Source organism: Diceros bicornis, chromosome 14 (assembly GCF_020826845.1).
Source record: "Diceros bicornis minor isolate mBicDic1 chromosome 14, mDicBic1.mat.cur, whole genome shotgun sequence".
Classification (NCBI taxonomy): domain Eukaryota; kingdom Metazoa; phylum Chordata; class Mammalia; order Perissodactyla; family Rhinocerotidae; genus Diceros; species Diceros bicornis.
In genome coordinates this window covers 58,811,100-58,833,887 of record NC_080753.1, presented here as the reverse complement: position 1 = coordinate 58,833,887, position 22,788 = coordinate 58,811,100, and the positions used below count along the sequence as shown (strand labels likewise).

Sequence of the window (22,788 nt, the reverse complement as noted above, 5' to 3'; positions counted from 1 at the left end):
ATGTACTTTTGTGCTAAATTCCAGGGTTTGTTTTTTTTTTTTTTTGAGGGAGGCGTTTGACTCCCATCTTATTCGAAGAGATTGCTGAGCTGTGATCAAGTAAGCCTTTTTTTTGGCCCCTGTTATTGGTTCTACCCATTGCCCTATTTAGTTAATAAACCAATTAAAAAGTAGAGGATTTTGTTTTTGGTTTTTTGGAGGGGTTGAAAGTTAAAGGACTTTATTTGACTGTAATTAGTTAAGATACATTTACCGAATTTATTTTAGAGTTGAAAGAGGACTTAGAGATCATCTAATCCAGAGTCTGCTTTTTACAGATAAGGAAACCCCACGTGATAGAGATGATAAAGTTCTAGTGTATGTGTTCTAAACGTCCTCAATACTTTTGTATTTTAAAAGAGATTCTTTTTTCAAAGCTCTTATATATTTCATTTCTCTTTCACAACAAACTTGTGGTAGGCTGGGCAGGTATTTTCCCCTCCACGTTAGGTGAAAAAGTAGAGGTGCAGAGAAGTGAATTAACACTTTTTTCCTAGATAAGAGCAAAGCTGGATTGAGAACCAAATTCTGAATTTTGGCACGAACTCTGAATTGAGTTATTCTGCTTTCTGTTAGAAATGCTACATTTAGTGAAATTCATGGACTAGGATTCTAGATACTGCTCAAATGTATTTGTTATTTATTATATCTATCATGGTTAAGTAGAAGAATATCACAAACTTCAAATCTGTGCGTACTCACTGCTACTATTAGTACTGTTTGTTGTTTATTCTACTTTGTGTAAGCCTGTTTTAAAGAAATAAACTATCTGCTTGGCTTTGTACAAATGACTTGTCTGAGTTTTTGCTTCCTTGTCTGTAATATAAAACTATCTTGTGGTGTTTAAAACAATAGAGATAATGAGTGCTAAACCAGCCCTAACTCTAATAATTGGTAGCTGCTATTTTTAAGCAATTTAATTTCTAAGCAAATTAATTTATAGAAAGCAATATTAAGTTAATGAAATGGGTGAGAATTTTATGTATGTGAGTAATTTAGAAAATGTTCTAAGTTTTGCATTTATATAACTGAGTTAATAAGGCAGATTTGGACATTAAGTTTATAGTTCTTTACAAAAGCAAAGAATTACTTTGAATGGATAGTTCTTTCAATAGGTAGTTAAGACAAACTTTTATTTGATTTTGAATTTTTGCACTATCTTAAGATTTAATTGTAACTATTTTTATTTGATCTATAACCCTCCTTTAAAATTTTTTTTCGTCCTCTGTAGAGTTCTACAATTTCTCAATAGAGATTATTTTTTGTGGCCCACTTATGTCTTAGACATTTTAAAATCTTTTACCCCCAGGACAAAAATCTCTTTAATATCTTCTTATTGATGTATTTACTTTAAAGGAAGAATGATTAACATGAACAATATTACATTTTCTCATTTAATTCATATTTTGTTTGTTATGCACTAAATTGTAGATTTTTTGATGAGGTAGTATTTATGTTTTTCTTTCATCGGTCATATCAGGTCTAACCTCAGGGTACTGAATTCTCAATTCATTAATCTTTGTGAAACCTTGAACAAACGTTAGATCTACTTACTTATTTTCAGATGTAGTTACTTTGGTTAATTTTATAACTAAGATTAATTTCTATCATAAATAATCATTTTATATTTAGTGGTTTATCTTTTTCCTTCAGTATTAAAGATTCAAGTTGTTGTACTTCAATTTCATGGCATGTATTTGAGTCATGGCCATGATTTGAAGATCAGTGGACTATGCTAAAGAATCCTAAAGAGATAGGATGTAATGGTCTGGACCTAATCTGTTCCCACCACTTGTGAGACTTTAACAAGACATTTTATTTCTATGGGGCTTAATTTCTTTATCTCTACTATTAGGAAATTGACTCTGTGTGACTTTTCCCTAAAATTCCTAATTTGTATCCTTGACACAATACCTCTTATTAGTATTTGATGTTGCATCTCATATGTTTAAGATGCCCCATGATCGCAAAAGTGACTAATGAGGAAGAATGAGAAGTAGAGTTATTTAAAAAATAGAATAGAGTTTTGGTTTGGGGTGATGAAAACTTCTGGAGATGGATAGAAGTGATGGTTGCGCAACAATGTGAATGTACTAATGCCACTGAACAGTACACTTAAAAATGGTTAAAATGGTAAATTTTGTATTATGTGTATTTTACCATAGGTTAAAAAAACTATAAAAATACTGGATAGAGGGTCACAGAATTAGTATGATTACAGCACATTCAGATGTACCTCTAAATCATATAGAAACTTTGATTTGAAAATTTACATTTTATGGAAATGTAAGCTTATTTGTTTATCCATTTTTTCTTTGTCAGAAATATCTGTGTTCTGAATGCTTTAAATGCAGTTTGTTGTTTAACTTTTCCTGTACTTTTTCTTTTTCAGTAATTGGGGTGAGTATAAAGAGGAATTAGGAACCTGAATGTACTCCTTATTTAAAGATATGCAGTATCCTTTTTGCAAATGATATCCTTTTAAAAGTATCATTCAAATTTTTAAACTTGATCTTAATCACTGTCACAATATTACAATCTTGATTTGGAATTTTAGTTGAATTTCAAAGAATTTAAGTATAAATCTTCACCATACAGAAATTTAAGATGAATAAGGAAAACTCTAAAATATTTTAAGGGCGAAATTATATTTCTTTATTAAAAATAACAAGCAAAGGTTTATGTGGGGCTTGTTTATAATATATCAGTATTTTCTAATCTTTGTATTTTTATCCCAGATTTTTATAGCCTATATGCAAAGGAATTAGGTTCATCAAAGCTAACTCATTTTTATAGTATAAAATTAAATGTTTTAACAAAAAAGGCTTTTCCTAGTGTCTATGAGAATTAGAGTAAAATTGAATGACTTGAAAGGGAACCCTTTTTCCCCACTAATTCAAAACGCTTTGACTAGTACAAATGGCTGTGAATTGTTATCCATAACTGTTAAACCATGAACTCAGATTCAGTGTAGCTCTCTTAATTTATAGGCAAGTGTAAAGTCTTGTCTTTTTTTGTGTTGTAATGCTTAGTTCATAGTATGCTCTTATTTGAATTTTTCTTTTGCCTCTTTGCCTAGGAAGTCAGCAAGGTTAGACTTTATCAAATATAAGTATCTGGGAAGAGCTACTGATTTTACATTGTTCTGTGAACCAGGGTTATTCCTTTAGGGTAACCTAGCAAACATTAAAAGGATTCCTTTAGTAGCTCCTGTTCTTTGTAGTAGTGAATAATGAAATCTAGAAAGAGTCATTTTAAATTGCTTTATTTACAGTCACAGTAATTTTTTATTTCTATGAGAAAATTTGAATCTTAAAAATTTTCTTCAATGTTTAATACATCATATCAAGGTATTGTATTTACTTTTTTTTTCATTATGAGCAGATTTTAGAAAGTTCTGTAACTGTCAGGGGTACTGCTGTTAACTTTTTTCAGTTAATTTGGTTAAGCCAATCTGCTTCCTGTTCAGGAAATTTAAAACAAGCTTAGTCTCAGTTCAGTGTGTCTTTCTCTGGTCTGAGCAAGTGTGGGATTTCTGCTACTTAATTGTTTTTTGGTCCCTAGCTCTCAGTCAATGCACAAGTGGGATATATTTTGAATATGGAACATCTAGCTTGATGTCTCATATAAAAACAACATTTTTTACACATTTTTCATATTTCCATAATTTATTTTCAAAGGAACTATAATGTGTGTTACCTGTTAAAAGCATTTTTTTCCAGCTTTTATGGGGGAAAGCATATAAACAGAAAGAAAGTTAATGTCTACTTTTATAATATGGGTAACCATTTTTTTGTGTGTGTGTGAGGAAGATCAGCCCTGAGCTAACATCCATGCTAATCCTCCTCTTTTTGCTGAGGAAGACAGGCTCTGAGCTAACATCTATTGCCAATCCTCCTCCTCTTTTTTCCCCAAAGCCTCAGTAGATAGTTGTATGTCATAGCTGCACATCCTTCTAGTTGCTGTATGTGGGACGTGGCCTCAACATGGCTGGAGAAGCGGTGCGTCTGTGCGCGCCTGGGATCCAAACCCCGGCCGCCAGTAGCGGAGCGCATGCACTTAACTGCTAAGCCACGGGGCCGGCCCTGGGTAGCCTTTTTAAAATTGTTACCTAAAAGCTTTTCTTATGCACTAATTGTCTCATGGTTATTACTGCTTGCGTTCATGAGATATGTCTTAATGTTGTTGGAGAGAATACCAAACATCGACAGTACATCCTTTCTGTGGATATAGCATTCAGAATAGAGTCATAGTTTACCATTTATCACATAGATTGATACTTTGTATATTTAGGGATTACTGTGAAAAAAATTGTGTGAATATTAACGTTCTTACGGCGCATGTTTAAAGATAAGTAGTAGAGTTTAAGTCTACAATGCTTCATGTATTGTTTATTGTTGTGATTTTATTTTTACTTTAGGGACTTACTCTTCATTGCCTGTTGAAGTTCCTCTGAATCACAAACGGTTTGTTTGTGATCTAACCCAAGCTGATCGTCTGGCCCTCTATGATTTTGTAATCGAGGAGACAAAGAAAAAGCGCTCTGATTCTCACATTATTGAAAATGACAGTGATCTCTTTGTAGACTTGGCTGCCAAAGTTAATCAAGGTTTGAAATGAATATCATGGTTTTATATTTCTTAATTGTCATTCTATCTTTTGAGTGTTATTAAGATGATTTGTTAGTCCGCTTTGAGTTGGAATGGTATGGTTTTGTATCATTTGATATTTGTATATATATTAAGATGTTTACTGAGTACATGAAATTTTGGTCTCTGATTTTTACATTGTGTACCTTCGTTCTGTAAGAACGTTACTTACATTTGTGTTGTTACTTTGTGTACCTAAAAACTCTCATGTTCAACTAATGGCTACAGAAAAGGAATGATATAAAGCTTAGCCCAGTGATACAATATAGAATTTTTAGAATATTTTTGTTTGCTACATTGAAACATGTTGAAATATAGGATGGGTCTGATGTTCCTTTCTGCTAATTCATAAGAATTTAAAAGCTTCTAAGGATATAATAATTTTATTTTATTCTTTTATCAGATAATAGTCGAAAAAGTCCAAAATCTTACCTTGAAATACTGGCAGAAGTGAGAGATTATAAAAGAAGACGCCAGTCCTATAGAGCTAAGAATGTTCACATAACTAAGAAATCATATACTGAAGTAAGTTTTACATAATCATGTAGAGCTTTGTTGAGAAGAGAAATTTCCCTTAGATAGTTTTCTAAGTCTGTTGATGGATTTCCACAGTTCCTTAGAGGTTTTCAGAAAGTGTCTCAGGGGGCCATACCCGATTTGTATCTGCTCTGTCACTTTCAGACCCACCCTTTACTAGACAGAGGCTTTCCAGGGAACACAAATCTTGTATAACGAGGTTGTGCAATCTTAAAAGAATACCTCCTTTTGAGAAAGTGATGTTACATCGTGATAACAGCATGGATTTTGGCTTTAGACAGATGTGGGCTTGAGTTTTGATTCTGCTGGAATCAAATGGAATAGTCTAATGAACCCTAAAGTACCCATTACTCAGCTTCAACAGTTATCAACATATGACCTTGTTTTATTTATACCTCCACTTACTACCCCCCACCCCCACACTTGGTAACCTTGGAAACAGATGTCTTTCATCTGTAAATACTTCAGTGTTTACAAATCTTTTTAGTGCTCTATCTTAGCTCTGGTCATGGCTTTTTCAACATTTTATCCATTCCTCTCTTCATTCGTATCCTATATAATTTTTGTTTGCTCTGGACTAGAACCTGAACTTTGACAAACTTCAGCAAAAATTTATTACGTGCTGTAGTTGCTCTGCGTAACACAGTGCTGCGGGATACGTGAAGATAAATGCACACAGACCCTACCCTCAAGGAGCTTCTTGTAGTTTAACAAGTGAAACAGACCTCTCAAAATGCAGATTGTGTTAAGTGCTAAAATAAGGTGAGATCAAAGTATGTGGGAGGAGGGAGCAGTTCTTTTTAAAAGATCAGACTGGTGTAGGCTTCATGGAGAAGACAGTATTTGAGAGAAAAAGAGAAGCAGAGGGGTAAGGGAATGTCTGTTTACTGGCTCTCTTCTATGCGGTGAACCTGTGCTAGGTCGCCTATGGAAACTGCGTCCAGTCACGTTCAGGGCTCATGGAGCTCAGGTAGAGCTGCCGGTCAGGGGTCAGGTAGGGCTGCTCTGGAGGTGCTGGAGCTAGAAGTGGAGATCAGCTGCATGTGATTCATGTCACTTCCCGGGGGTAGACCTTGGCGTGTCTTAGATTTTCCACAGGAGAATATAGTGGAGGAGGGGAAATGATGGATGAGGATTTTTCAGGTAGAAGGACTAGTGTTCCTAAAAATAAATACAAGTATGGGAGTTTTCCAGAGACCCATTAGTCATCCAGGGTGGCGAGAACCTAGGGCATCTGAAGAATATCCAGTGAGAGATAAGGCTGGCTTTACTATGTGATGCAGTGAAATCTGGGAAAGCTTCGAAGACTATACATTTTGGACATTGTTCCATTTTACTTTGGGAGCCGTTGAAAGTTTCTTTGAGGTGGGGAGAAACGCAGTCAGACCTGAACTATAGTGTGTGTCTCTGAGATTGCCTCTTTATTCCCCCCATACCTTCTTAAAACATCTCCTGATTAGGCATGAGGGAAGTGTGAGTTTCTTTTAGTTTCGTCTGTGCCTTGCCATTGACTAGCCCTGTGCTTGATGACATGGATAAAGAGGAAAGAAAAAAACTTCTAAGTGATTCTTAGGTAAGGGATTTATAGTCTCACTGGGAAAGTATCTGTGAAGTGACTATAAGTTTTGTATTTTGTCATCTCATTTAATTATAAGGTTTTAAAAAAAGTTTTATTTGTAAATAATCTCAAACATACAAATAAGTTGCAAAACTAAAAACAGTACAAAGAACTCCTGAATATCCTTTGCCCAGATCACCTGTTGTTAACATTTTGTCCCATTTGCTTGTCATTTGCACTCTCTGCCTCTATCTGTACAGTTTTTGCTCTCTCAATCTCTACCTATGCATAATTTTTTTTCTGAAGTATTTAAGGGTAGGTTACATATATCATCATGATCCTTTATCCCTAAACACTTAGTATGTATTTCCTAAGAATAGGAGTATTTTCTTACATAATCATGGTATAGTTATCAACTTCAGCAAATGTAACATTGATGCAGTACTTCCGTCTACCATTCATATTCCAGTTGACGACTGCCTTTTTATGTTCTCTAAACTGCACACATCCCACAGTCCATTATATCCTAGCTCTTAGTAAATATGTGATTGATTGTTAGCAGTGATTTTTTTTCTAGCTTTGTAGTCTTAGTTTTTTGAGCAGCTTTCTTATCTGAAATTCGGTGCTTACCTCTCCTAAGGTGATTCGGGATGTGATTAATGTGCACATGGAAGAACTCAGTAGTCAATGGCAAGAAGAGCAGGAAAAAGCGGAGGATGATGCTGAGAAGTATGTCATTGTGTTTATTGGTGAAAATATTCTCCTTTTAATCTGTTACCTATAATGGTTTAAATTTTAGCATTTCTAAGACTGTCAGTAGCACAGCATAATTCATCAGAATGTTTATTGTTTCTTGTTGTCATTGCTCAGGATTATTATACCAGAGTTGTAAAACATTGTTAAGAGCTGTGTTTCTTTGACTGTCTCTTATATGGAATGTAAGGCTATACATACATATATGTGGAATGTAAGGTTAGACATATTTATTTAGACTCTATCTATCATTGGTCTGATATAGAATATTGGACTTTAGGCTGGTCTGAACTGGAGACCAGTGGTTACAACTAACTGATTAATGCTCTTTTCTATGTTTCAGGAATGAAGAAAGGCGGTCAGCTTCAGTAGATTCCCGACAGTCTGGTGGAAGCTATTTGGATGCTGAGTGCTCACGACATAGGAGAGATCGGAGTAGGAGCCCACATAAACGAAAAAGAAATAAAGATAAGGATAAAAACTGGGACTCAAGAAGAAGGAAAGAGAGGTAAGTCTAACTCTGCATCATCCAGTATTGAGTAGTTTAGTTTTGAAAAGTAAACATTTCCTTCTGTTGTAGACCATGTTGAGAAAATGGATTGTTAAGAGTAAAGTAAGGTAGGAGAGTAAATAATTGATGAAGATTCTTAACATTCATCCTGTTTTAGTTCAAATAATTACAGCTGTGGTGACGTAGTTCTCTATATGCCTGATTGGATATGGATTTCCCTTTTTTATTACTTGTTTTCTAACCGGGACATATGAAAGTAATGTCTAGGTGGTAAGTTAACTGTGTTAAAAAGATGTTTGCCTAGATCTCTTTCTTCTGCTCCTCCCTTCCTCCCTCTCTTTTTTGTTCTTTCTCTTGCTTAATTCCTTCATTAAAGGGTATATGGGGTCAGAGAGAAGATCTAAACGTTGTCAGTTAATTTTGCCCTTGTTAAATATCCCTGATAAAATTTTGATAGCTGGAGAGTGATGAACTAATACTAAAATAATAAATTTAAATCAATTGAGATCTATTCCTGTAATACACCTGCTTACTGGGGCATCTACCTGGATCTCAAGTTTATCAGGTTTATAACTGAACTTACCCTTTTATCAATCTGCTCCTCTTTCCCCAGCACTTCCTATCCTGGTTAAAGATGACCATCATCTGTTCACAAAGCCGGAAATCAAGGAGTCATATTAGATACTCCTTTTTTATTCCTTACTGTCTAGTCTTAATTGCCATGAGTTCTACCTGAAGATAACCACACATGCACCTCCTCCTCGCTGTCCTTATTGCTGTCTATCGGGAAAAGGATGGTAGTTTTCCTGATTGTTCTGCCTTTCTGTAAGCTGGTCCCACATGGATCCTGCCTTACCCTACAGCCAGAGTGAATTTTCACCTCTTAAAACTCTTCAGTGGCAAAATTCACATTCTTTAGACCTTAAGACCTCCAGGATCAGGGCACCCGCCTCACTGTCCTTGTGTTTAGCCACTGCCCCCATGAAATGCATAACTTATGCTCCAGGCAGCCTGGAGTACTTACAGTTCCTCATCCACACTGTGCCACATCGATGCCTTTCCATGTCATGTTCTGCTGCCTAGTTTTTTTTTAAAGCCTGCTTGGTAAACTCCTCATCCATTAAGACCCCGGCTTAGTCATTTCCTTGAAGCCTCTTTTCACTCATTCAAGCAGAGCTGATCTTTTCCATTTTCGTCACCACTCTACCTAGCAGATACTTTTTATTGAATTTAAGTTATTATTTTCCCTACTGGACAGTGAGCTCCTTGAAGGCAGGTGTTTTGTGCACAGTGCTTGTCTAATAATAGGCTCCCAAATGATGTCTTGTCTGTTCAGGGCCACAGGTGATCAGGAATTAGTAACGCTTATTGGTTTAATAATTTTGCTCATCTTACTATCATTCAGTTCATAGGTTTAAAACTGGCTATGAGTTAGTCCTTCTCTTATAAAAATGAAGTATTTGCCTAATAATCCCTTTTGATTCATATAATGAATGATATTTTGTGATAATTATACACAAATTAACTCTTAATTATCTATCAGAAATTGTGTTCTTTCACTTCTTTCTGGTTTGTTAGTGCCTCTTCCATTTAAGTAATTTTTGGGATCTCTGATAAATCCCTATTGACATAAATCCATTAGACAGCCTCAAAATCTAAACATGAAGTAATTTTCCTTTAGGGAGGATAAACTGAGTATTAGGAGGAAATACTTCTCAATGGGGCAAGGCTGATCTTAGATTTCACCCCTGAGTTGGAATGAATTGTAGGGAGTTGAGGTAGGAACCAGGATAAGGAAATTAGACAATTTCTGGATTCCTTCTGTTACTTTAATATTCTATTTGAAATGAATTCTCTGGTCATCAATCACATACATATATTTGAAGTTAATTTTAAAGCAGAACTTCAAAGTGCAATTTAAAAAAATTTCATTTTGTGGGGCTGTCCTGGTGGTGTAGTGGTTAAGTTCACGTGCTCTGCTTTGGTGGCCTGGGGTTTGTGGGTTCGGATCCCAGGTGTGGACCTAAGCACCGCTCATCCAGCCATGCTGCGGTGGCATCTCATATATAAAGTAGAGAAAGATTGGCACAGATGTTAGCTAACCAACAGTCTTCCTCAAACAAAAAGAGGAGGATTGGCAATAGATACTAGCTCAGGGCCAATCTTCCTCACCAAAAAAATAAAAAAATTCCATTTTGCTTATCTCCATTTCTATTTTGTCCCTTACTTTTAATGATACATTTTTCATATTTACTCTTAAAAAAATCACTGTTCATTTTTAAATGCATGTTTTAACTTGTTCTGGTTTATATCTAAAGTAAGTATATTACTGGTAAATTATTATTTTAAAGCTCTGATAGTAAAATGTCCATCAGTTATAATAGTGTTTTTTCACTCCTTTCATTTCAGGGATGGGGAAAGACATCATAGTCATAAAAGAAGAAAGCAAAAAATGTAAATGAAGTATTTGTGCATGTATTAATTATGCTTATGCCATGATAACTAACATGTTGATATTTTAATTATAATGGCTTTGAGTAGGAGAATGTATTTTTGTGATCTGTTAGCGCTCAGATCATTATTTTTCAATAAATACTTATGTCTCAAGCCATGAGTACACTGTGATGCCCTATAACTTTGTTTTCCTTATAATTTAATAGATGATTGCTTCCTATTTCTGATTTTGTTTCATTCTTTGTGATAATTTATGTATCAGAAAATGCTTTAATTAAAGTCTATACTTAAACTATATAATAAGTGAATACATTCTCACTGTACAAAAGAAACCTTACAGATAAGGCTGAAGTCCCCTTGGAACATCATCTGCCATCCCTGTGGCCACCCTGGTGGTAACTACTATTTACCGCTACACTGGGGAATTGTAACAGGGAAAAACAACCTAAATATCTGTCAGAAAGGGAATGGCCTGGCTAAATAAATAAAATGTAGTATAGTCATGTGATAGATTACTATATTGGATTTAAAAGAAACTTTATCTATATTAACGTGAATAGATCTCAGAAACATGCTAAGTGAAAACAGCAAGTAATGGGAAGATATGTACAAGTTATATTTATGGACAAAACAATAGTGTACAGTTTCTGTGGCTATATATATATTCGAATATATGTATAGTTAGTTTCTTCTGGTTAGTAAAATCATTGAAATCATAATAAAAAATAAAATTATAAATTAAGTTATGCTATATGAAATTGCTGATAATTCAAATGGTTTTGACCTACACGAGCAGCAATTTCATATGGTTCAACATTATGGTAACACCAAAGTCCTTTTAAAGGTTCAGAAGACCCCATACCAAACTCATAACAGTGATTATTGGGGGAGGAGGTGTAGATGGGAGAGAGAAGGGGTGGAAATCAGGATAGGGAGACTAGTCAAAGGAAACTTTAGCTTTATCCATAATACATTAATTTTTTAAAATAAGATATTCGTGTTGCACTTGTTAATTAAAAGTATACTGTTGTTTTGTTTTTTGTAAATCAACTTTATTGAGGTACTGTTTACATAAAATAAAGTGCACACATTTTAAGTGTACATTTCATTGACTTTTGACAAACTTTCACCTCCTCCCATGTAACCATCACCTCAGTCAAGATAGAGAACATTTCCTTTGCCCCCAAAAGTTCCCTTGTACCCCTTTCCCAATCAATTTCTCTGCCCCAGGCCTAGGCAATCACAGATCTGCTTTTCGTTACTGTTGATTAGATGAATCTTTTCTAGAATTCACATAAATGAAATAGTACACTATGTAATCTGCCTCCTTCCACTCCACATATTTTTGAGATTGATCCATGCTGTGTGTGTTGGTAGTCTATTCCTTTTTGTTACTAGTAGTATATTGTGTTGTATGATAGGTCATTCAGGTGAAACTTGCGCATTAAATGTTAAGCATCTCATGTCTGAATAGCAATATCTTGAATCTTGGAAACCCAGGTTTAAGATTCCAAGGTGGATTCAAGATAGAAATGATATTTCAGTAAGTAACTGACAATGACAGAACGGTTGACTGGATTTAGGTCAGTGTGGCTGTTAAGCTTCAGGTATGGAACACAGCTTCCAGATGTATGTTGGAAATCAGGTCACTTCCCAAGATGAAGTCCTATTATTGCCATTGTACTTAATTTCTAAATATATAAAATTCAGATTTAAAAATCTTAAAACAAAGACTTTGACCTTAACCATAATGTTGAACCATATGAAATTGCTGCTCTTGTAGGTCAAAACCATTTGAATTACCAGCAGTTTCATATAGTATAACTTAATTGATAATTTTATTTTTTATTATGATTTCAATGATCTTACTAACTGAAAGAAATTAAAATAAAATTCAAAGGCATACTTGGGTTTTTAGTAGAAGAGAGAAATAAGTGGAAAGGAGAAGTGGGTCAGTGGGATTGGGGGAAAATAGAATAGTATGGGAAAAGAGATGATCTAAAATGATCTAAAATCTAAGATGATCTAAAAGAACCAGAGTTCTTTAAAGTCCAAGTTTTTGAACTATCTGATAAAATGCAGAAATAGATGATGAGGCATTTGTTTGATCCTTGAGCGTATTAATTTACCATGCTTATCTATTTGTGATTTGGGCTCCTTCACTGGGTTATGAGCTCCTTGAGAGCAGAGTTTATATCTTCGTTAATATGACTCCCATGCCTAGCACAGAATAGTTGTTAATTTGTTTTAAATTTTGACAAAAGCATTTGCAAGCCCCTGTCACCTCACATCTAATTTTTGATTCATAAAGTGCTGATACTAGTAATTATTATGACTGCTATCCGTCTTACCCATCCATTAAGTCCTGGCATGGATGGCACCTTTACACTTGCATTTCTGATCTACTGGCTCTAAGTAATTTTCTCTCCTAAACTCTTTTAAAAGCTCTAAGGCTATTTAACGTTTATTGAGCACTTACTATGTGGCAGGCTCTGATCTGAGCCTTTTTTTTTACTGTAAACGTATATATAACATAAAATTTACCATTTCAGCCATTTTTACCGTTTTAGCCGTTTTTAAGTATATAGTTCAGTGGAATTAAGTACATTTACACTGTTGTACAACCATCACCACTGTTCATTTCCAGAACGTTTTCATCTTCCCAAACTGAAACTCTACCCATTAAACAGCAACTCCCCATTTACCCCTTTTCCCAGCCTCTGGTAACCACCATTCTACTTTCTGTATGAATTTGACTATTCTAGGGACCTCATATAAGTGGAATCATAGAATATTTGTTCTTTTGTGTCTGGCTTATTTCACTTAGCATAGTGTGTTCAAGGTTCATCCATGTTATAGCATGTGTCAGAATTTTCATTCTTTTTAAGGCTGAATAATATTCCACTGTATGTATATACCATATTTTGCTCATCCGTTCAACTGTTTTTGGACATCTGTTTCCACCTTCTGCTTGTTGTGAATAGTGCTGCGGTGAACGTGGGTGTGCAAATATCTGAGTCCCTGCTTTCAGTTCTTGGGAGAATATACCTACAAGTGGAATTGCTGGGTCATAAGATAACTCTCTTTAATTTTTTGAGAAATCACTATGCTATTGTTTACAGCGTCTGTACATTTTCATTCCCGCCAGCAGTGCACCAGAGATCCAGTGCTAGTTTCTCCACATCCTTGGCAATACTTATTATTTTCTGGTGGTTTTTTGTTTTTGGGTAATAGCCATCCTTATGACCATAAAGTGGCAACTCATTGTGGTTTTGATGAGCTCTTGATTTTAAGCTTATTTAATTCTAATAAAATACTCTGAGGTGTAAATACTCTCATTATCACCATTTTCCAGAGGAGGAAACTGAGATTCAATGAGTCAAACAACTTGCTGCAGTTCTCAAAGAAAGTAGGGGAGCTAGAATTCCGACCCAGGCAGTTTTGACCCAGGGTCCACACTCGTGCCATTTTTCTCCCTTATAATTACTTACGTACTGCTTCTATCCCCAACTAGGTTTTAAAATTTTTGTGATGATTATCTTTGAATCCTCAAAGTGCTTAGTATAATTCTTGAATGATGTAGGTGATAAATGTTTGTGGATGAGGAAATTTAGGCATAGAGATGCTTAGGTATTTCCCCAGCGTCATACAAACAATACAACAAAGATTGGAACTAGAAGCCCTGCTGTTCACCACCATATAAGTGTTGATTAACTGTGGACCCTTTTTAATGAATTCACATCATGGTAGTGTCTGCCATTTCATAGCAGCCTCTTCATGTCCACCAGAGTTCTCAGAACTGCTTTATAAAATCCAAAAAACAACATCTTATCACCTGCCATTTTGTTAAAACTCAAACTGATCCACAGATGAACCTGCTTTGTGTCTTGATACCATTTAGTTATGCACCAGAGATCAACTTTACGTAGCAAGATTCCACATGAAGACAAAAACAATCTCACAGCACCTGCTAAAATTAAGACTGCTTGACAATGAAATGCCACATTCTTGAAAGAATCTCAGCCGACATAAGGAAGGTGCAATCAGCTGAGGAGAAACTCAGACCTGCTTTATTCTCCCGTCCACTGCGTTCTGTCTCCTGCTTATCTTGAGGAAGAGGATGTGGGTGTGGTTTCAGGCTGCTCATTGAAGTTCAGGAGGGGAGGCATTTGTGAGCAAAAAGAAATTAAGGAAGCTTCTCAAATATTTAGACTGACCTTGGTCGCTTTAATTTACATATTATCAAGGTGGCTGCTGTGCAGAGCACAAGGCACTGCTTATATTCAATAAGAAACTGAACTCGTCACTCAGAATTTTAACTTGGATCAATGATCTCTAAGTATTTGCCACTTTTGAGTAAGGCTGATTGATTAACCTCAAACCTTTTAGTGAAAATTAGTTGTCAAATGGTAAATGTGGGGTAAAATTTTTTTTATTGATGTTTTAATAGTTTATAACATTGTGAAATTTTTGATTGTACATTTTTGTCCATCACCATATATGTATCTCCCTTCACCCCTTGTGCCCACCCCGTACCCCCATTGTCCGTGGTAACCACACTACAGTTTTCTCTGTCCATGTGTTGGTTTATATATCACGTATGAGTGTGATCACACAGTGTTTGTCTTTCTCTTTCTGGCTTATTTCGCTTAACGTGATACCCTCCAGGTCCATCCATGTTGTTGCAAATGGGATGATTTTGTCTTTTTTATGGCTGAGTAGTATTCCATTGTGTATATATATACCACATCTTCTTGATCCAATCATCAGTTGAGCGACACTTGGGTTGCTTCCACTTCTTGGCTATAGTGAATAATGCTGCAATGATCATAGGAGTGCATAAGCCTCTTTGGATTGTTGATTTCAGGTTTGTTGGATAGATTCCCAGTAGTGGGATGCCTGGATCATAGGGTATTTCTATTTTTAATTTTTTGAGGAATCTCCATACCGTTTTCCATAGAGGCTGCACCAGTTTGCATTCCCACCAGCTGTGTATGAGGGTTCCTGTTTCTCCACATCCTCTCCAACATTTGTTATTTTTTGTCTTGGTGATTATAGCCATTCTAACAGGTGTGAGGTGATATCTTAGTGTTGTTTTGATTTGCATTTCTCTGATGATTAGTGATGTTGAACATCTTCTCATGTGCCTATTGGCCATCTGTGTATCTTTTTTGGAGAAGGGTCTGTTCATTTCCTCTGCCCATTTTTTGACTGGCCTGTTAATTTTTTTTGTTGTTCAGTAGTGTGGGTTCTTTATATATTATGGAGATTAACCCCTTGTCAGATATATGTTTTGCAAATACTTTCTCCCAGCTGGTGGGTTGTCTGTCCATTTTGATTCTAGTTTCTTTTGTCTCGTAGAAGCTCTTTAATCTGATAAAGTTCCACTTATTTTTTCTTTAGTTTCCCTAGTCTGGGTAGGCATGGCATCTGAAAAGATTCCTTTATGACCAATGTCAAATAGTGTGTTGCCTATATTTTCTTCTATGAATTTTATAGTTTCAGGTCTCACTTTCAGGTCTTTGATCCATTTTGAGTTAATTTTTGTGAATGACAATAGTAGATGGTCCACTTTCATTCTTTTGCATGTGGCTGTCCAGTTTTCCCAACACCATTTATTGAAGAGACTTTCCTTTCTCCATTGTATGTTCTTAGCTCCTTTGTGGAAAACTAGCTGTCCGTATATGTGTGGTTTTATTTCTGGGCTTTCAATTCTGTTCCATTGATCTGTGCGTCTGTCTTTTTTTTTTGGTGAGGAAGATCAGCTCTGAGCTAACATCCGTGCCAATCCTCCTCTTTTTGCTGAGGAAGACTGGGGGCTAACATCTGTGCCCATCTTCCTCCACTTTGTGTGGGACGCTGCCACAGCATGCCCTGACAAGTGGTGTGTCAGTGCGTGCCCAGGATCCGAACCCAGGCCACCAGTGGCCGAGTGTGTGCACTTAACCGGTAGGCCACTGGGCTGGCACCTGTGTGTCTGTTTTTGTACCAGTAGCATGCTGTTTTGATTGCTGTTGCTTTGTAGTATGTTTTTAAGTCAGGAATTGTGATGCCTCCAGCTTTGTTCTTTTTTCTTAGGATTGCTTTAGCTATTCAGGGTCTTTTGTTGCCCCATATGAATTTTAGTATTCTTTTTTCTGTTTCTGTGAAGAATGTCATTGGGATTCTGATTGGGATTGCATTGAATCTGTAGATTGCTTTAGGTAATATAGACATTTGAACTATGTTTATTCTTCCAATCCATGTGTGTGGGATGTCTTTCCATTTCTTTATGTCATCATTGATTTCTTTCAGTAATGTCTTGTAGTTTTCATTGTATAGGTCTTTCACCTCCTTGGTAAGATTTATTCCTTGATATTTTATTCTTTTTGATACCATTGTAAATGGTATTATCTTTTTGAGCTCTCTTTTGGTTAGTTCGTTATTAGCATACAGAAATGCAACTGATTTTTGTAGATTGATTTTGTACCCTGCGACTTTGCTGTAGTTGTTGATTATTTCTAATAGTTTTCCAATGGATTCTTTGGGCTTTTCTATATATAAAATCATGTTGTCTGCAGATAGTGAGAGTTTCACTTCTTCGTTGCCTATTTGGATTCCTTTTATTCCTTTTTCTTGCCAAAACCTCCAGTACTATGTTGAATAAGAGTGGTGAGAGTGGGCAGCCTTGTCTCATTCCTGTTCTCAGAGGAATGGCTTTCAGCCTTTCCCTGTTGAGTATGATATTGGTTGTGGGTTTGTCATAAAGAGCCTTTATTATGTTGAGGTACTTTCCTTCTATACCCATTTTGTTGAGAGTTTTTATCATAAATGGATGTTGTATCTTGTTAAATGCCTTCCCTGCATCTATTGAGATGACCATGTGGTTTTTATTCTTTGTTTTGTTGATGTGGTGTATCACATTGATTGATTTGCGAATGTTGAACCATCCCTGCGTCCCTGGTATAAATCCCACTTGGTCATGGTGTATGATCTTTTTAATGCATTGCTGTATTCGGTTTGCCAATATTTTGTTGAGGATTTTTGCATCTATGTTCATCAGCGATATTGGCCTGTAATTTTCCTTCTTTGTATTGTCTTCTTCTGGCTTTGGTATGAGTTAAGAAGTGTTTCATCTTCCTCTGTTTTTTGGAATAGTTTGAGAAGGATGGGTATTAAATCTTCTTTGAATGTTTGGTAAAATTCACTGGAGAAGCCATCTGGTCCTGGACTTTTATTTTTTGGGAGGTTTTTTGATTACTATTTCAATCTCTGTACTTGTGATTGGTCTATTCAGATTCTCCATTTCTTCTTGGTTCAGTTTTGGGAGGTTGTATGAGTTTAAGAATTTATCCATTTCTTCTAGATTGTCCAATTTGTTGGCATATAATTTCTCATAGTATTCTCTTATAATCCTTTGTATTTCTGTGGTATCCATTGTAATTTCTCCTCTTTCATTTCTAATTTTATTTATTTGAGTCTTTTCTCTTTTTTTCTTAGTAAATCTGGCTGAGGGTTTGTCAATTTTGTTTATCTTCTCAAAGAACCAACTCTTTGTTTCATTAATCCTTTCTGTTTTTTTGGTCTCAATTTCATTTATTTCTGCTCTGAGTTTTATTATTTCTCTCCTTCTGCTGACTTGGGGCTTTGTTCTTTTTCTAGTTCTGTTAGGTGTAATTTAAGGTTGCTTATTTGGGCTTTTCCTTGTTTGTTAAGGTGGGCTCATATCACTATGAGTTTCCCTCTCAGGACAGCTTTTGCTGTATCCCATATGATTTGGTATGGCATATTTTCATTTTCATTTGTTTCCAGAAATTTTTTTGATTTCTCTAATTTCATCAGTGATCCATTGGTGGTTCGGTAGCATGTTGTTTAATCTCCACATCTTTGTCACTGTCCCGTTTTTTTCTCATAGTTGATTTGCAGTTTCATAGCATTATGGTCTGAAAAGATGCTTGTTATGATTTCAATCTTCTTAAATTTATTGAGGCTTGCTTTGTTTCCCAACCTACGGTCTATCCTTGAGAATGTTCCATGTGCACTTGAGAAGAATGTGTAGTCAGCTGTTTTTGGATGGAGTGCTCTGTATATGTCTACTAGGTCCATCTCGTCCAGTTTTTCATTTAAGTCCACTGTTTCTTTATTGACTTTTTGTCTGGATGATCTATCCATTGGTGTAAGTGGGTTGTTAAGATCCCCTACTATTATTGTGTTGTTGTTAATATCCCCTTTTAGGTTTGTTAATAGTTGCTTTATGTACTTTGGTGCTCCTATGTTGGGTGCATATATATTTATAATTGATATGTCTTCTTGGTAGAGTGTCCCTTTTATCATTATATGTTGCCCCTCTTTGTCTCTCATTACCTGTTTTATCTTGAAGTCAACTTTGTCTGATATAAGTATAGCAACACCTGCTTTCTTTTGTTTGCTGTTAGCTTGGAGTATTGTCTTCCATCCTTTCACTCTGAGCCTGTGCTTGTCTTTAGAGCTGAGATGTGTTTCCTGGAGGCAGCATATTGTTGGGTCTTGCTTTTTAATCCAGCTTTTTAATCCATTCTGCCACTCTGTATCTTTTGATTGGAGAGTTCAATCCATTTACATTTAGGGTAATTATTGATATATGAGGGCTTAATGTTGCTGTTTTGTCACTTATTTTCTGGTTCTTTTGCATTTCCTTTGTTTCTTATCCCATATGTTTTGGACTGCCAATTCAGTTTGGGTGTTCTGTCTTATAACTCTTCTAGTTTTCTCTTTGTTTATCGTACGTGATTTTGTTTTGCTTATTTGTTTAGTGGTTACCTTGAGGTTTGTATAAAAAATCTTGTGTATGAGATAGTCCTTTATCTGATGGCCTCTTATTTCCTTATACTAAGTCAGTTCAATCTCTTTCCTCTTCCCCTTCTAAGTCATTCTTGTTACAACTTATTCTATCTTGTGTTGTGGGTGTGTGTTTATAGTGATGAGGTTATATTTATTTTTGGTGATTTCCTTCCTTTGATCTTTGATTTTGGTATTTAAGTGGTTGCTAACCTATTCCAGTAAACATCTACTACTTTTCTGATTTTGTCTACCTATTTTTCTCCTTGCTGTAAGCTTTGTATTCCCTTTCTCTTCTTTTTTTCAGGCCTGAGGGCCTTCTTGAGTATTTCTTGTAGTGGGGGTCTCGTGGCCATGAACTCCCTTAGCTTTTGTTTACCTGGGAAAGTTACTATTTCTCCATCATATTTGAAGGATATTTTTGCTGGATAGAGTATTCTTGGCTGAAAGTTTTTGTCTTTCAGTATTTTGAATATATCCTTCCAGTCTCTCCTAGCCTGTAAAGTTTGTGTTGAGAAATCTGCTGAGAGCCTGATGGGAGTTCCTTTGTACGTTATTTTTTGTTTTTGTCTAGCTGCCCTTAATATTGTTTCTTGGTCATTGACTTTAGCCAGCCTTACCACTATATGCCATGGAGTGGGCTTTTGCCTGTTGATGTATTTAGGTGACCTATTGGCTTCACTTACTGGTATTTCCTGTTCCTTCCCCAGATTTGGGAAGTTCTCATTATTTCCTTGAATAGGCTCTCTGTTCCTCTTTCCCTCTCTTCTCCCTCAGGAATACCTATAATTCTTATGTTACATTTCCTAATAGAGTCAGATATTTCTTGGAGACTTTCTTCATTTCTTTTTAGTCTTAGTTCTCTCCCCTCCTCCATCTGGAGCATATCTGTATTCCTATCCTCTATAATGCTAATTCTTTCCTCCATATTGTCAGCTCTATTCTTTAAAGATTCCATATTCTCCTTTATTGCCTCCATTGTGTTCTTCATCTCCATCAGTACTGATTGGTTTTTCTTTATGATTTCAATCTCTTGTGAAGAAACTCCTTATTTCATTGAATTGTTTGTCTGTGTTATCTTGTATTTTGTTGAGTTTTTTTATGATAGGTATGTTGAAATCTCTGTCGTTTAGGTTGTGGATTTCTGTGCCTTCAGTGTTGGTTTCTGGGTGTTTGTCGTTTTCCTTCTGGTCTAGTAATTTCATGTACCTTTGCATTGTGGTTCCTGTATTCGCTTTGTTTTTCCTCATCCTTGAAATATCTGATTGCAGTTTCCACCTGCTGCCACCATGTAGGGGTTAAGGGCTGTGTAATCTGAGCCCCCGGCGCTCTGCCTTGGCTGCTCGCTGCGATCGTCCTGGCTGCTCTGTCCGGTCTGGTCAGCTGAGCTGCAGTGTTGGGCATGCGTGGGTGGGGGGAGCTCTCTCTTTTGCCTGCTGGGTCCCTGGCGTGGGGGGCTTCTCGATCGCCCCTTGTTATCCGCTCTCCTGGGGTGCTCAGGTGTTGATGGCACCCCTGCAGCAGTCCTGAGTCCTCTGTGTGGGAGTTTCCCACTGGCTGAGAGAGCCCGAAGAGCTACGGTTTCCCCGCAGAGGGCCACTCCTCCCCCCTCTCTGGGAGCCGCGCAGACCGGGAATGCTGATCTGATGGGGAGGGAGAGGAGGTCTCCTTACTTCTCCCCATTTCCTCTGGGGGCCCCAGCACGTCCACTCTCAGATGTGTGGCAGTGTGGATCTTTCCAATCTTCCTTTTTGCTGTCTAGGAGTCCATTGTTGGTCTGTGACTGTCCCTTTTGTTGTATCTTATTGGGGGAAGAGTTTATGGGAAAGCTCATTCTGCCATGATGCTCCCTCTGCTCACTGGGGTAAAATATTTTAAATTGGCATTGAAAAATATTTTCTAATCACCTATGTATTTTATCATACAGAAATATTAATTTAATACTGTAACAACAAGCATAGGGGCTTTACCCCTGTCCTCTGAAGATGCTTTGTTTTTATGTTTAGTTAATTCATAAAGGTCTAAGAGTTCTGGTGTAAAGCTTTGTTGCATTCTGAGTATAAAAAATAAAATCCATTTGTAGTTGTTTGAGTGTGTTTATAAGGCTAATTTCCTTTTATGTAGCTTGCTTTTGAGTTGCTTATTGAGCTGACAGATGTGTTAATTGTTAAAGCTCTTTTAAGCCACACTTGTTTTATTACCTTAGCAATTATACTTCCTACTCTGGTCACAAATTTGGGAGTTTGGTGTTACGGGAAGTCCTCACAGCTTTTGCATGTTTGGACTGGGACCACTAATTTCTAGTGCTCCTTTTCAGGAAAGAAAAAATAAGATTTGTCAGACTTGAGAAGTTGCAAGCTGGATTAATCTTTACTTAATGAGACACTTTTTGAATGGGAAAGCTGAGCCACTTTCCCTTCAAAAAACAAGGCCACCTAAGAGAAAGGATGCTGCCCTAAAATAGAATATAAACTAAGCTTATTTTCAGTCCTTTGGTTTAGTAATATAAGGCAGGAGGCACTTCCAGTTTGAAGAGTTGCTACACACACAATCTGGACAATGTTAAATTAAGAAAGGCTCCAGGCACTGGAAAGTCCTGCCTTATGAGGGTCACACCTTGTGGCACAGTTAAGGGATTTGGGGTTGGGTTGCTTGAGTACTATGTTTATGAGGCTAATTTCCCATAATCATGGAGCTTGTAACCCATGTTGTTCCTCCAGCTTCAAGCCATGATTCCTCTTCTAGAATGAGAAAGGTAATTAAGGGGGCTTTCAAGAATACAGAGAGATGAAGCATGAGCCTGGGCACTATTTGGTATCACTGACACTATTTAATACAAATGAAATAATTTTAAATAATAAATTCTTCACCTTTTTTTTTTTTTTTTTAAAGATTTTATTTATTTTATTTTTTCCCCCCAAAGCCCCAGTGGATAGTTGTATGTCGTAGCTGCACATCCTTCTAGTTGCTGTATGTGGGACTCGGCCTCAGGATGAATGGAGAAGTGGTGCCTCGATGCGCACCCGGGATCCAAACCCGGGCCACCAGCATCGCAGCGCGCGCACTTAACCACCAAGCCACAGGGCCGGCCCTTCTTCACCTTCTGGAAGGAATAGCCTTGATCAAAGGGGGCAGTGGGATGAGTCAGATATATATAATACAGGTCTGCCTCTTCTTCACCATGTGACCCTGAGCAAATTCTTAATCTCTCCATGCCTCCTATTCCTCATCTGTAGATTGAGAATAACAAGACACCCTCAAAGGGTAGCAGTGAGGTTTGGAGATAATGAATGTGACTTGCCTCACAGTGTCTGATAGCAAGTGCTAAATAGTTGCCGTTATTATGAGTTGTAACACACTTGTGAGCTTTTTCTTTCTGTTCTGCTTCCTATGTCTGGCTTTGCTTATGGACCAACCTAGATACCTCTCTCATGCCTCAGAGAATTCTCTCATACTATAATCTTAGCAAATATGCCATACGTTATTGAAGA

General features: G+C 36.6%; 1 protein-coding gene across 10 annotated transcripts in view; it reads left to right on the top strand.

Annotated features, from left to right (window-relative positions):
* The window catches only part of SNRNP48 (small nuclear ribonucleoprotein U11/U12 subunit 48), a 70,824-nt gene that overhangs the window by 5,329 nt on the left and 42,707 nt on the right, over positions 1 to 22,788 (top strand). For 8 of the 10 annotated variants that reach the window (XR_009222140.1, XR_009222138.1, XR_009222139.1 and 5 more), the window contains exons 5-8: positions 4,460 to 4,648; positions 5,092 to 5,213; positions 7,424 to 7,512; positions 7,880 to 8,044. Coding sequence is in view for 7 of the 10 variants with exons in the window: in XM_058555307.1 (XP_058411290.1) it covers positions 4,460 to 4,648; positions 5,092 to 5,213; positions 7,424 to 7,512; positions 7,880 to 8,044 (565 nt within the window). In the remaining 3 variants the exon portion in view is untranslated. Of the gene's footprint in view, positions 1 to 4,459; positions 4,649 to 5,091; positions 5,214 to 7,423; positions 7,513 to 7,879; positions 8,045 to 10,456; positions 10,662 to 14,402; positions 15,076 to 22,788 lie in introns of those variants that run through there. The other 2 variants (XM_058555311.1, XM_058555310.1) reach the window with 2 other exon arrangements.